A 15,446-nucleotide genomic window follows, 5' to 3' on the forward strand; every position below is an offset into this window, starting at 1 on the left:
TATTTGCAAGAAAATCCAGATAGTGTCCTGTATGGCATATAATGACTTCTTCTTACCAAAGCTGAGGCTTGTTTGGTTGAGACATGGTCAATAAGGTGGGCTAATGACATCGATCTGTTTTTGCCCGTTAAGATGGACCTGATTATTGTATCTCGCTCCATATACAATAAACCTGAAGGGAAATAGGACTTGGCCAATATGCAATCTGGGGCATTTTGAGAGCCGCTGAATTGCTGTTGCCAGCATTGCATCAGGTCTTCTCTTTCAACGAAGCATTTTCTTGCTGCGGGCTGTACCGCGCGGTCATTCGTCTATAGGTACTGGACACGAAATATCCCATCATTCATTTCAATTTTGTTGCCTCGCCGCCATATTGGAATCGTCTTGCGTTATGCAACTGTTGTCTTCAAGTTAAAAACAATCGATTTAGTTGAGTTTTCAACTTCTTAGATTAACCAGGAGCCGTAACTATGGCTAAACCTTTGACGAGGCTGCAGTCCAATGGACTTCAGGGTAAGTTAAACGCCTCAAAGGTAAACTTATATATTTGCAGCTCAGGAACTCTCCGGCTCATTTGAGTCGAGTGTATTGTAGGACGTGTTACCTGTTACGTGAACACTTGGCCATCAAACGGTCCAGTATACGCTAGCTAGCTCACAGAACAGTAGATTGTAGAAATCTTGAAGTGAAACATGCTTTGTACTTGAAGTACAAATCAGCTGTGGAATATCGATGACATGTATGCAAGATTTTTTGATTGCCAGATGTTCTCCATAAAGGCCAGATTTCATGAAAATAATAGATAACTTTTCTACTTTTTATTCTTTTAACGGTTTAAGGAGGAAAGCTTCCGTCGCTGTGCCGTGCCCTTGTTTCCACCAGACTGTCTTCTACAGCAGCAGCCCCTCAACCGCCGGTTTGTATTCAGCCAACTTTAATCTTTGTGTACAGATCGATCATCATCAGACACAAATATATTGTTTATTTATGGCAGCATTTTTTTGCATCACTCTATGTGTGTGTCATGTCTTGATTCTTATTAGCACTTGTGTTGCTTCTTCTTCAGACCAAAACATCATTTGGAAACATGAAGGTAGGTGTTGTGCCCTACATGTATGTATTTTTCTGGAAAAAAAAAAAAAAACCCTAACCTATCCAATGGGTTGGAAGTTTTTGATTTTACCCCCCTCCCCTCAATCCCCTGAGAAATTCTAGTTTGGGTTCATCCTTTCTCCCGTAGAATTGTAATCTTCTTTGGGGTTGGTATGCGTATTCTCTGGAACCACACAATGTTGTAGTGACCTCCACTTGGTTAATAATTTGTTTGTTTGTTCAAAGGATGAGGACCGTATCTTCACTAACTTGTATGGCAGACATGATTGGAAGTTGCCTGGAGCTATTAAAAGGGTAATAATTGAAAAACATTTTATGATTGCGAGGATAATTATACGTATGCAAATGTAAATTGTGAATTTAAATACACTGCAAAGAAATTAACCTTCTTGTGCAAGTAGCTAGATTTATTTGGGTTACACTTGAATCACAGTCAAAGCTGGAACATTTGCAGCCTTGGACATACAATGTAATTATTACAAGTTTAATCTCCGTAAACATCATATGTAATTTAAGAGATGCAGCCCCTGTTATAACAATCACAATGTGTGAGGAACAAGTTATACTGAAAGAAGTGTGTTCTATATCCAAGTTCCCTTTTCTTATCAAGCAAAGTCACTCTAACAGAGTCCGTGTGTAAGTTCTAAACATTGAATGAGAATTACTTTGTAAGAAGTTTTCAGAATGAAAGCAAAGTAGTTGTGAGGAACACTTTGAGTCATTGACATTCATTTATTTGGAATTTGAACTTTGACTATTTCAATATCTTGTGATGTTGAATAATTATCAAGCTCTTTTTCTTTATATAAGGGTGACTGGTATAAGACAAAAGAAATCATTCTAAAGGGTCAAGACTGGATAATCAAAGAAATAACAAAGTCTGGCTTGAGGGGACGTGGTGGAGCAGGTACAGTATGTCACTGGTCTAATTTATGTACTTAACACTCAGTGCTGATAGGTTCAACAGGGTTAAACTTAATTCAATTGTTCTGTTCATTCTTTCAGGATTTCCAACTGGAATGAAGTGGGGATTCATGAACAAGCCAGGTGATGGAAGGTACAAAGTATATAGTATAATCCTTTACTCCTTTGCTTCTGAACCTTCTAACAAAGAAAACTGCCAAAGTTAAGTCTTCATTCATGTCTGACACAAATGGTCCATCAGGCTGGTGTTTATCTCTGGTTTCTATAGCGTGATCAAGCAACTAGGAGTATTTCTGTACTCCATGCTGGATGGCATGCTTGTCCACCACATGGGTTACCCCCTAGCATTACATTCACAAGCACCCACTTATTATCTGAGCCGGGTTGTTCAAAGATTAATCTCAAACTACACAAAACATAATCAGTGGAAAACACATTTAAACAAGAAAAATTAGTACTTTGGTTAACTTTTAATCCTGAGTTAGCACTAACTGACTTTCGAACAATCTGGCCCTGGGTGGAGAGAGGCCATGCGAAGGTTAGTTTCTTGTCCAAGAATGTCCCCAGCCAGGGCTCGAACCTGGAACTCTTGATCCAGGCCTCCACATAGTTTATTTACTTAAACCTGGGAAAAGGTGGTTGCAAGACATTTGACCCTTAATGTACTATATAAAGTTTGTTTATCTTGATTATCAAGGCCGCATCTATAGATCCACATTAATTTTTTAGTTTGATTAAGGTAACTTGATTAGTTGAGTGTAATTGTTTGCACATGTTGTAGTGTTGGTTTCTGTGTGAAGGAGACTAATCATGCTCATTAATTGAATCATTTTGCTTTACAGACCCAAATATCTCGTTGTGAATGCAGATGAGGGTGAACCAGGGACTTGTAAGGATAGAGAGATTATGAGGAATGATCCACACAAACTGATTGAGGGCTGTCTTGTGGCTGGAGCAGGCATGGGTGCTAGAGCTGGTAAGAGCTGGACATGTCTGTTTAAATAAATAAATACATAAAATAAATAGGAATTTGCAGTGGCACATGATTCCCAAGGAGAAGCTCTTTGTCCATTGTTTCCAGAGCAAATTGGAATTTAGAAGTGTTTGTATTTGCTGAGGGAGGAAAACCAGAGAACCTGGAGAAAAACCCTCAGAGCAAGGCAAGAACCAACAACAAACTCAACCCACTTACATGTGTGATGCAGGACTCAAACCCGTGCCAGATTGGCGGGAGCCAAGTGCTCTCACTGCTGCGCCATTCTTGCTCCCCATACATTGTTTATTGCATGTCTATCCAAGCAAATTTATTGGTACCTCATGAATTTTCTTCACAGCATACATATATATCCGAGGAGAATTTTACAATGAAGCATCTAACATGCAGGTGGCAATCAATGAAGCATATAAAGAGGGCCTGATTGGCCGTAATGCTTGCGGCAGTGGATACGATTTTGATATTTACATGCACAGAGGAGCTGGAGCCTACATATGTGGAGAAGAAACGGTATACATTTATTTCAAGGATCTTTTTTTACCCTGTGTCTTCACCTTGTCATCCAGAAAAATTGTTCATTCTAGCCAAAAAGAGAGTGTGTTTCTTTTCAGTGCAGAGAGGCTTAAAACATAGACCTATCATTTTATTGTTGATGGATGAAAAAAAGAGACTCCTGAATACCCTAGTGTGAGGAATTAATTAATCATGGCAGTTCTATAGTAAACAGTCAGTTACTGAATGTATACTATAATTACACTTAATTTTCTGTCGTCAATATTTTGGCAACAGAAAACAAAATATTGGTCATGGCCTGATAATATGTAATCATTAAATCATTCCTGGATTTCTCTTGTTAAGGCACTGATTGAGAGTTTGGAAGGGAAGCAAGGCAAACCACGATTGAAGCCTCCATTCCCAGCTGATGTGGGTAAGTCTACATGTAGAGCTAAACTATTCTGTGAGGAACAGGAAGAAGTTTACCAGTTGACAGTGTTTTTAAAAACTTAATGCTAAGTTACATGTGAAACACAATATAATTTTACGTGTAGTTTCTTGGTTATCAAAACTCTTTGGAGCTTGCATTGAAAATTTTAAATAATAACTTTTATAAGAAACAATTTGGAAATACATGAGACAAGAAATGTAAGTGATAAAAACCGACTTTTCAGTGCATCTTGTGCCATTATCAAGGTTAATTAAAGATAAAAAGCGGTTTGTGAAGAGGCTAAGTTTAAGCGAATTTGCTCGAACAAATTTGATTGCCTTGTTAACGAAATGCTGTGTATTCAATATCTTAAACCAGCACTGAATGTGCAGTCTGATTCTCATCGTGCTAAAGTATTCATGTAATTAGCTTGGCTCTCTTTTATGCAAATTTGCTTCAACTTACATGTAGCCTCTTCACAAACCACTTTTTATCTTTAATTATGTAACCTTGATAATGGCGCAAGATGCACCGAAATGTTGGTTTCTATCACTTATATTTCTTGTCTAATAATAATTTTGTGTGAGAAAATTGCTGCACTTTGCAGGAATACAAATTTCTGGGACCTAAATTTCTTTAAACACTGTACAAAATGCCCTATATTCTTGAAGATTTGACATAAAATTTTAAGTTTTAACTGCAGGGTGATACCTTGAATTTCACTGTTCTGGAATAAACTTGTGAATGTACATGTATGTAGCTTTGACAGGTTACTGACAATGTCTTTCTTCCCTAGGCGTGTTTGGCTGCCCCACCACTGTGGCCAATGTCGAGACTGTTGCTGTTGCACCGGTTTGTACCATTTATATTTTGCTCATATTATATTATTGTTTTTCCTGTGTGCTTCTGTATTAGCTAAAATAATCTGTCAGTGCAAATATTTATGATTTCATTTTTCTGGTGAAATTTCAGACCATCTGTAGGAGAGGAGGAGATTGGTTTTCTTCGTTTGGTCGACCAAGAAACACTGGAACAAAGGTAAATCAGTGAAAAATGCAGATAGTCACGAAAACAAAATATTCCATGTTATGTTACCAACTAAGATCAAACCAGTGACCTGCACAGTATGGCACACACAATGTAATCCAGATTTATTGAACCCGTGATTTTTCAAACCTTCTGATCTGACTCAATCCAAAACGTCTTTTCCCTACCCTCAGTTGACACAGTAGTTTCACCCCTGATTTCTTGAACTACATGCTTTTTCAAACCAATTTTCATTTTCCTTGGAGACTCAAAAAATAAAGATTCCACTGCGTAACTAGATTCAGTTGCGGCAGACTCCCTACATACTGCTACATGTTATACAGTAGCTGAGGAAAGAAATGATCAGTTGTCAAATTTGACATTAAAAGTACATGTAATTATTGTTTTGTTGATGCTCCAGTTACATATTTTTCATGTATGTTGAGAAAGACAACTTAAAGGAGCTCAGTCACGCTTTGCGCATATCGAAAAGTTTAGCCTCAATTTTTCAAATTCGTCATCCTTAGCCATCCTGGTTCCTTTATGGTTTATCATTATCTCTTTTGTGTTTTTCTATGTTATTAATCTGTTATTTTCAGGTTTCTTACCATTTAATAGTAATTTTGTATGTGGCCAAAATTACTCAAAATACTGTGACTGAGCCCCTTTAACATTGGAAAAGTGGAAATAACTTTCAAATTGAGCTCTAGAATAACCCAAATGTTTATTATTTTATTGTGCCAGCTTTTCAACATATCAGGCCATGTGAATCATCCATGTACAGTTGAGGAAGAGATGTCTGTTCCATTAAAGCTTCTGATTGAAAAGCATGCTGGAGGAGTTCTTGGTAAGTACAGCCATGTTTTTATAAGGAGAAAAAAATGTGTCTGCCATTTTCTGTACATGTTCATTAAATATTGAGTAGCTCTGACATCAACTATCGATGATGATTGCACTAGTTCATAGCACTAGTAAGTTGTGCTTTACAGGGTTTTGGTTACTGACAAGAGCTAATAACTAACTAAGGGATCTTATCTGTTCTCTTGGTAGGTGGCTGGGACAATCTTTTGGCCGTTATTCCTGGTGGTTCATCCACCCCACTTATTCCCAAAAGGTAATATAGCTGTAATTACTCGCAAATTAGTTTTGAAGAGTTTATAACAAGTGAGGGCTGTCATTAAGTTTTAATTCACCTGTAGCTGTGATCTTCACACCTATAGCAAACTTGTTACTTTATGGGTGAACTGAATCAACTACAAGCAAATTCACCTTTGCATCAAATGCCCATCAAGCATGCTCATCTGTTACCTAGGGGCAACAGGTTACAGCCCTTATTGACAGCCCTACTAGATTCCTATGGTCCCAATCCAATGGTCCTATATCATCTTAAATTCACCTAATTTGTACTCTCCCTGATGAAGAATAGGCAGTCAGTTAATCTGCCTACAGTGCTAGCTTCCACATGTGTAAGAAAGTTTAATAAATTTTAATATCTTTCCTAAGGTGTTATTGAGAGACATGTATTTAAGAACTGATTGTTGTTGCTTGCAGTGTTTGTGAAGATGTGTTGATGGACTTTGATGCTCTTGTCGAGGCACAGACTGGTTTGGGAACAGCTGCTGTTATAGTCATGAACAAGCAGGTATTCTGTTTGTGCAATTTCTGTAGTTAGCTTTATGTTTCAAAAAGGGTCATGGCATGGTGTCTTAATGAGTCAAAAGCTACATCTGTCAAATAACAGCTGGTTTTGATTGGTTCCTGAGTTTTGTATGTAAAAAAAAAGCAACCAAAGCTCAATAATCATGGCCTTTGTATATTCCCCCAACCCCCATTCTCAGGTCATAGTAAAATAATATTTACTCTCAATGTTTGTGTGTTTTCTTCAGTGTGATCTTATCCTTGCTATTGCCCGGCTTATCGAGTTCTACAAGCATGAGAGCTGTGGTCAGGTGAGTCTGGAGACAACCACTGAGTGTTGACCTAAAAGATGTAATAATGTAAAAGTCACATTGAGAAGTTTCTCTACACCGTTTGGTATTTACGTCTATTATTATCGAAGATTTTTAAAATGAAATTCACATAAGCAGTCGACTTAGAAATTGGTGTCGACCACTTTGGAGAATTCATCCTGTGATCAGGTCTACTTGTACTTCTGTACATGTATCTCAGTACTGTTTTTGTTTGGTTTTGTTTACCAGTGCACACCCTGTAGGGAGGGCTGCAGTTGGATGACTACAATCATGTACAGATTTGGTGAGTTGAGACTTCATGCATGTTAAAAAGAGACGAAATAGGCACTAGGCGAGCTGCGTTCATCTCCTAGAATTATTTGAAAGAAAGGACTGTTTGTAGTGTAAACAAAAACAAGATGAATTATCTTTTGTAGTAAAATTCCTTGTTTTTTTGAATGAGAGAGTTCTTACTTGTATGCTGGCTAATCAAACTCTGAGGCTGAGGAAATTAAGACAAAAAAATAACATGACGTGAGTTTGTCCCTTGACCTTGAAATCTGATGTGATTTCTTTTGTTTTTATTCCCCAAAACATTGTACATGTATATTAACTAACTGGTCAGTAAGGAAAATTAATAATTCATTGTAAATTCATGTTTATATTTGTTCTGTTTTTATGTCAACTTTTCAGTTGAGGGGAAAGCAACACCAGATGAAATCGACATGCTGTGGGTCAGTGAATTGTTGTTTTTGATGTTATATTCAGCGAGTGTCAGTTCACTGGCAGTCTCAGTTTAACTGACAATAAGCCAATATTTTAGCTTCTAAATTATGGATTATCGCGTCTTAATGCCAGTGCTCTTATTACTTTAAATACCTCAACAACTTGTATACAGTTGTGCGGTCGAAATTGTTAACTGCTAATAGCTTCCTCTGTAAATGTTGTAATTTATTCTTTAAAAAAGTAATTTACTGGCAATGCATACTTCTCCTTTACAGTTAAGCGTAGAGTAGATCCTCGTATTCAGTAGAAAAGTTCTTATGGCAGAGACTTCCAGTACTTCAGACCGAGTGACCTCCATTCAGTTCCCTCATTACGCCCGCTTCGCATATGTTGTGTTGTAATTGCATTGTTCTTTCTTCCGCGTCAGTTTTCTAACCGCTGTTGTATTGTGTTGCTTACAATAGGAACTGAGTAAACAGATAGAAGGGCATACCATATGTGCACTGGGTGATGGCGCAGCCTGGCCAGTGCAGGTGAGGTTAACATGCCACATTTTGGCGGGAAAATACGCCAGGTCGAAACTCTGGGAATAACATCGGGTTTATAGGGAAACACATGATAACAAAGCGCGGGAAAATGAGTTTAAAAAAAGATTAAATTAGGAACATTAGCATTAGCTAACATTAGCTCTCCTCACACTTGTCCCATGTGAGCCTTTTTCTTCCTTAGATACATAGGAGGTATAAGGTAATAAGGTACATAGCAAGCGGTATTTGTCTGCGTCCGGGGCTCGGAATATGTCACGGGGTTCTACATTTACATCTACATTCTCAGTGGCGGATCCAGACCTTGAGGTAAAGGTGGTGGTGGTGGTGGGGGGAGGGGTTTGCTTTCCCTGCCGGCTTTTCTTCCTTCTGCGACTTTTTTTTATCCAAAATAAGAGGGCGGGGAAGGGGGGAGGGGAGGGGGGATCCGCCACTGATCCTTAACTTGCAATATTATATAATCAGGACACTTTGCAAGTATCGATTGTTTGGTATCTGGCCTGTAGAAGGACAGCAGATTTAATATTCTGTACTGTTTCTTTCTCGGTTATAATAGCCCCATATCTTTGATTAGTGCGATTAACGCGTATGGGATGGGTTTGCGCAGGGTTGGGTTCCATTGCAATCGTTAGTCGTGCTAGTTTGCAGTTGGCCTCCTCTTCGCTAAGGGGTCTTCCTCTGGAAACTCCGGTATTTTTTTTTTTATCTCCCATAAGAACCAACACAACAAATTCCAATTCAACCTGAATTGAGGACTCGCAATAAGAACTAGTCATGGCTTTTTTGACTTTCCCTATCAAACATAGCACATGTTGTTAAAATGCTTCAAATAAACAGATAGCGGTTGTTTTTGTCTATTTCAGGGATTAATCCGTCATTTCAGACCAATGTTGGAGAGCAGAATGGCGGAATTCGCTGCCAAACAGCAAGGGAAAGGCTCCACAGCGGCGTAGAGTGCCAGACAACAGTTAAATTTTGTACAAATCGAAAAAGAACCACAGTTTTTATTCTGATTTTCGAACAGTTGCTCGATTGAATGCGTGGTAAATTCTACACCGGTGTCGCAAGAGTGCTGCAGTATCGACGTTTCTGGGACATGATCTAAAAATCAAGTCCCCTAAGATAATTTGAAAGGAGTCAAGTAACTCTGTTTCATGATATTGGTTGACTTGTCCCAGGTTGTTTCTTGGTTCAATTCCAAGATGGTGGTCACTTTTGAGCGTCAGCGAAGAGTTTTGAGACCAAATCAATCCTTAGCGCTGTCGATACTTGTGGATAATTCCTTGATCACAAACATTAATGTGACGTTTGAACTTCAAACTTTCCCTCCTAAAGATAGATTTCCATTACTAATTCTTCTCTAAATTCGTTTGGTACGTAGGGATTATTTTCTCATAATGGTAAGGGAATGGATCGAATTTTGGAAACCCTGTAGTTTAACGGTTCGTCATAGTGATGATACTAATAAACACGCGTTTTCGTGATTATATTTTGGTGCTTGTTTTCTTATTGCTGGTTATGTATCCTGCCTCGTTTCAAGGTCCCGTTACATTAGCTCAGCAGGGAGAGGGAAACACAGATACTGGGCCTTTAATCCCAGAATTCCACGCGTGCTCCGAGCGCCACCAAAGAGGAAAGTTGGGGACGAGGTAGTAACTGATCTACTACACTTAATGGAATTTGTAACGCGAGCTCTGATTGGTGAACTCGAGATATCGACAATCCTTACCTCAATTGATTAGAAAACAGTTGATTTAACTAAATGTGGGGTGGGTGAACGAGAGTCGTAAACGTCCCTGTTTACCCCTTGCCTTGACGAAAACTTCATTGTTTTGCGTAAGTAGGCTATGAGACGCATGCGCTACCGTGCTACGAACCTGTAGTAACACCACACTCAAAGAATCTTTAACTTTTTAATTACATACTTCAATCAACAGGAAACTCTTAAATCCGCTTTCCATAAGCCATCGAGCAAAGTAGATATATTTCAAACAATTTAAATACACTTCTCATTAACAAAAAGAAAAGAAAATGCGAAAAGTTTTACAGGAGGGTTTAGTACAAAATATAGTGTCAGTCACAAAGTTCCCATTTTCTACATCTGGCTTTGCGCTTGAAATCATTTTCCAGTCAGCCAAAAGCGATTAATTAGTGTCCTTGAAAGTCAACAGTTATTACTAAGCTGTGCACTTCAGACCTCAATATCTTGGTTTTGCGAAGACTGATTCCCTTCACTTCTCTGTAACCCATGCGCGGTCTTGCCTACGTACAGCTTTACTTTACTTTGCTGTGAAGTACGAAGATGTTGATGCTTTTCCGTGCGGGAAAATGTCGATACAACGTTTAGTCTGCCAGACCTCCAAAGTCTTCCCAACCGAAGAACGCACATAACGAAGTAAACATAAAACATATCCATGTCCAAAATAACCAGGAAATGGTACGGAACAAACGTTAAAAACGTGAGCGTAGTCGCGAACAGTTCAATGATGGAGGGGGCTGATTCATGATCATAAAGCAACTCTAAATCCATAGTTATTACCGAGTGGAACACTCGCTTGGTTGATCTGGCGAAAGCGTCCGTGATATAAATCAAATCGCATAGGCAGACCATCCAGGAGAAAAGCAAACTTGAGTTGTCTGTGTTCATTCTGGAAATCCACAGTCCGGACAAGACAGCATTGGTGACGTAAACATCCCACACCTTGCAAACGATCAAGCAAAGCGAAGACATGGTGAATAGCTGAAGACACAGCGCTTATTGCTTGGATGTGTCGTGTTTTAAGGCAGTGTCCATGCAAAAGCAGCGCGCGCACCTTTTCCCATTGATGACGTATAGTTTCTTTCAAGTTGCTGCGTTCGCATGCACGTGCACTCGTGCATGTATGTACTGTTTTCAAAAGAAAGTAAGCGCCCCTGACTCTTTGCATAAATGGCGCCAATATTTGAATAGCAATAGTTATACATCCTAGGCCTCGCATTCATGTGAAAAATCCATTGTCTGAAAACTTGAGTACGAGGCTAAGATGGATAAAGTATTGTCAATGAAATTTAGGCGCTATTTATGCAAAGGGTTATTATGTGCGGTCAGGAGCCATAATCGGGGACGGACACCGTAAGTCTCGGGATTCGCGCGCACCTATGATATGGGACAATTTTTCTATTTTTAGAACAAATTGCGCTATCCTGACGTCATATATCCGCGCGGATTCACGAACATGTCGGGGGCTCTCGCGTGGGTGTTGTCACGTTGCGCGATCAAATGGTGAGAGTTGAGAGATTCCCTTGCGTATTTTTCACAGCGATGGCAGGGAATAAGGCAGGGAGTGCGAACCTGGGCGCTTATATGCAGTTTTATGCTCTGAGCTAACGGAAAAGGTGGGTTTTTCAGGGTTGAAAACAAGACTTCAATCTCGCGCTGGGAATGAATAATAAGATCTGCTCGCGCTAGTTGTAAGCTTACGCGTATGTTTTTGCGTTTGTTCAGACTTAAGAATATAGGAAGAAAACTCTCTACTCTGGTATCGAGTTAATTTGTGAGTTTCTCAGACAATGGTTAATCATAACCTGTTTTGACGGTTTCTTATTGTTTCTGCTTGTTTGGTGAGTTTGCAAAAGTTTTTGAAAGGAAAGTCTGACGCGTTCAATTAGCTCATTTGCATAGTGCAGTGCAGCTCGTGCACTTTCAAGTCCGAGTCGGTGTTTTCAATTGTCAACAAATCTTGACAAAGATTTCTTTCGTTATCTTTTGTGCTGAGATGCTGTGACAAATTTCACGAACGCAAAAAAGACTACTAACATCATGTGTGTTTCTTCAACGTAAGCATAGTGACGTTTTACACTGCGAAAATGAAAATAGACAAGGAGTTTTGATAACTCGATCAACAAAATCATTCGAAATCGTTATTCCAAGTTGATTAAAGAAAGCGTCATCGTAACTTTGCTGATTATTTCTGCTTTATTCGCATATTTTCAGCTTAACTTTTAATATGTTCTCAAACATTTATCAATCTTAAACATATTTAAAAACTATAGAGTTATTGTTTGAGTTCGATGGTACGCTTTCACAAGAAAGTGCGGCGGAAGTACAATTTGTCATGTTTACTGACTGTACAAAACACGCATCGGCGGGCGCTCTCATTCATCGACAACAGAGAATTTACTGGATTTTCACACGAATAAAACTGAGCAGTATCTACGGACGTTAAGTTATTGGGCCTTGATGAAACATCAAGCGTTGCTTACAATTCAAGCGAAACTCAAACTAGCGATTATTTTGTTTTACTTTTCGGTCGCGATAGACTGACAAGTTCCCCGCAAGCGTGTGGCAAGAGGAGCTAGGAAACTATGAAGTCCTGAAGCTCTGCTATATCTAAATATATCCAGCTAGTTTTTTGCTGTTTAGTGGAAACTGAAGCTGTTAATCTTCAACATATGTGAAATTTAAAGTGGAGTAATGTGCAGCTCATGTAAAAGAAGCATCCGTCGGAACACAACTTGGTCAGCGATATATATAAGCTTACAGCGGAACATACCTAAATTCGACACTGTTTTACTTCACTCAAACTGGAGCAGCTTACGACGAAAATACTTAAGCAAAATTCCAACAGACGCAAACGCGTTGAGTTGTGGGCCAAAAACATGAAAAATGTCGGAATTTCGGACGCCATTTCCCTCGCGCGACATCCGCAAAAATCCTCGCAGCATGTATGCGCGTGTGCCGCAGGCGATGGCGCAATTTGTTCTAAATATAGAATTATTATCCCATATAATGGGACAACCCCAATACGAGAAATGGCGCGCGCTTACGGTCTCCGTCCCCGATTATGGCTCCTGGTGCGGTATATTGTTTTTGTTGTTGTTGTTGTTGTTTTTGTGTTTTTGTTTTTGTTTTTGTTTTTGTTTTTTGTTTTTTTGTTTTTGTTTTTTTCACAGAATGCAAGTACGGTATTTCAAAATTCACATTTTTGGAGACAATTATTTGTGATCGGATTCTGTAGCAAAACTTGTATTTCCAATCACGTTTAATCTCCTTCACAAATGGTTTAACTGGAAAATAGTTCACTTGTACATTACATACACGTCTATTTGAGTCATCACCCAGTTTAAGTCAGGCATTGGAATTCATTTGGGAAGTAGGGAGATAACGAATGCGACTTGAGGATAAAAAGTGGCTTCGTCGAACCGCACCAGAAATAACACTATACCTGATAAATATAGTCAAAATAGTCTAAACATGCGTCAAAGGGACGCTTGACAAAAACTCATTGCTGTCTAATCGTGCACTCTGTAGTGAAACGAAAACAAAATAATTTCTAACTTAGTACAAGTAATTAAGAAAACGCTAGTCATATGGGAGGGAACATCTCGTTTATTGATCAGACATAAACAGCCTCATTTTTCAAAAGCGGAAATGCCGTCGAGTGACAACTCCTAAAGGACAAACCCCTTAAATATCAGCTTCTTAAGGCTGCCGCACTCTAGTATAGCCGATTTTTTGTCGTAGAACTGCAGATTTTTTGTCGGGGTCCAATCGGGTTAAAATTTGTTGGGTTATCTGCTTGCCGCACACTAGCCGATTTGTTGTCGCGACTAACCGCGTTCAGGCTTGGGGCCGACTCACCCAAAATCAAGATGGCGCCTATTCCACTGACGTGATTCTCATGACATTTCCTAATAGCCCTTTTCACGGTTAATTTTTCTCATTTGCATTACAATGTAATCCAACGTGGATGAGAGGCAATTTCGGGCTAAAACTACAAAACAGCCCGAAATTGCCTCACATACATGCTAGATTTTATTGTAATGCAAATGAGCAAAGGTAACCGTGAAAAGGGCTATTAGTTGAGGCGCACGCGAGCCCCGACAAATTGTCTTGGTCCACCGCACACTAGCCGACAAGGCCCGACAAAATGTTTTGAGATCTAGCACTGTCAGATATCGCCCGACAAGCCCCGATCTTGTTGCAGACTTGTCTGAATTCACCGCACCTAGCCGACAAGTGAAGATTTTCTGTCGGCCGACAAAAAATGGGCTAGTGTGCGGCAACCTTAAGCATTACAAATACGTACCCTGCATACCCTGCATACCCTGCATACCAAAGAATCTACATAACCGCACACAACTACCTTACAATAAAAATTATACAGTATTTATTAACAGGCACCGGTGTGAGCGGGAAATTCGCACATTTTAATGTAATTTGATAAGATTTTATTCATGTATAAGCGCGCCTTACTCATTTCATTTTCAAATTTCTTTATGGACATTCGCTTGCTGCAGATGACCGGAACAAGGCTTAGACAGTCCACTTCGCATCTTCTGATTACCGATCTTTCACGGATGCAAGACGAACGAATCCAATAGCCCTTTTGGCGGTTACCTTTGCTCATTTGCATTACAATAAAATCTAGTATGTATGTGAGGCAATTTCGGGCTATTTTGTAGTTTTTGCCCGAAATTGCCTCGCATCCACGTTGGATTACATTGTAATGCAAATGAGAAAAATTAACCGTGAAAAGGGCTATTGGGAAGGATACAGCGACGGTTGACTGACAGCTAGCAAGATCTCCGCTTTTATATTTGTGACATATCAGCCGTTCTTGGAAGTTCTAGTCTAGTCTATCAACTTTATTGGTCACAAAATTACAATATAATTAAAAGAAGAAAAGGACCAATAGGAATTGCGCGAACGGGAAAATAAAGTTACCCATGCGAGGCGCAACCCTAGAAGCTAGTAAGAATGGTGATAGAAAATCTTAAATTTGATAAAAATTACAATAAAATCTAATAATTACTTATAGTTAAAAATTATAGTTAAATCTAATTAATTACAATAGTTTAAAACAAAATGCGGATAATATTAGTCACAGAAAATTAAGAGCGGTGGCAAGGGCAGTTACGGAAGAGGAACCAGGAGCAGGGCATGTCAACATCATAGGTAGTGTCCAGTAAAGTAAAATAAGTGGCGTGCAAAAAAATATTTGAATAAACTTGGGCTACCTTCTGCCACGAGACTGAAACTTCGCTCGGCAAACATGGCAACGTTCAGTCTAGACTACTCGGTATTTTGGATCTGTCGTTCTCAGAATTGCCAGAATTTCAGGACGTAACTGTACTGTACTGAACCAATCTTCAGTGATGAACGATCATGTTCTTCTTAGTTCTTTATAACTGAGGCCTTAGAGACAGCGCGCGTACACAGATAAGAGAGGAGAGGCAATGAAAAACACCAAAAGAAAGAGGTA

General features: G+C 39.2%; 1 protein-coding gene across 1 annotated transcript; it reads left to right on the forward strand.

Annotated features, from left to right (window-relative positions):
• The first annotated feature begins 247 nt into the window (after positions 1–247).
• On the forward strand, positions 248–9,695 carry LOC145496201 (NADH dehydrogenase [ubiquinone] flavoprotein 1, mitochondrial-like). Its single transcript, XM_081475864.1, has 19 exons — positions 248–513; positions 840–916; positions 1,067–1,093; positions 1,339–1,407; positions 1,924–2,020; positions 2,119–2,170; positions 2,880–3,013; positions 3,372–3,541; positions 3,890–3,959; positions 4,753–4,808; positions 4,929–4,994; positions 5,727–5,829; positions 6,033–6,096; positions 6,534–6,624; positions 6,869–6,931; positions 7,181–7,235; positions 7,625–7,665; positions 8,122–8,190; positions 9,066–9,695. The coding sequence occupies exons 1-19, from the start codon at positions 471–473 to the stop codon at positions 9,153–9,155; spliced, it is 1,437 nt and encodes a 478-aa protein (XP_081331990.1). The 5' UTR covers positions 248–470; the 3' UTR covers positions 9,156–9,695.
• Positions 9,696–15,446: the final 5,751 nt, after the last annotated feature.

The sequence above is a fragment of the Orbicella franksi genome, chromosome 8 (assembly GCF_964199315.1).
Source record: "Orbicella franksi chromosome 8, jaOrbFran1.1, whole genome shotgun sequence".
NCBI classification, from domain to species: domain Eukaryota; kingdom Metazoa; phylum Cnidaria; class Anthozoa; order Scleractinia; family Merulinidae; genus Orbicella; species Orbicella franksi.

What these genes read in the sequence shown, in the direction of transcription:
- LOC145496201 (XM_081475864.1), top strand. Translation starts at nt 471, where the DNA reads ATGGCTAAACCTTTGACGAGGCTGCAGTCCAATGGACTTCAGG. An exon ending in ACATATGTGGAGAAGAAACG is followed by an intron (nt 3,542 to 3,889) that starts GTATACATTTAT and finishes TCTCTTGTTAAG; the next exon opens with GCACTGATTGAGAGTTTGGA. An exon ending in AGCATGAGAGCTGTGGTCAG is followed by an intron (nt 6,932 to 7,180) that starts GTGAGTCTGGAG and finishes TTTGTTTACCAG; the next exon opens with TGCACACCCTGTAGGGAGGG.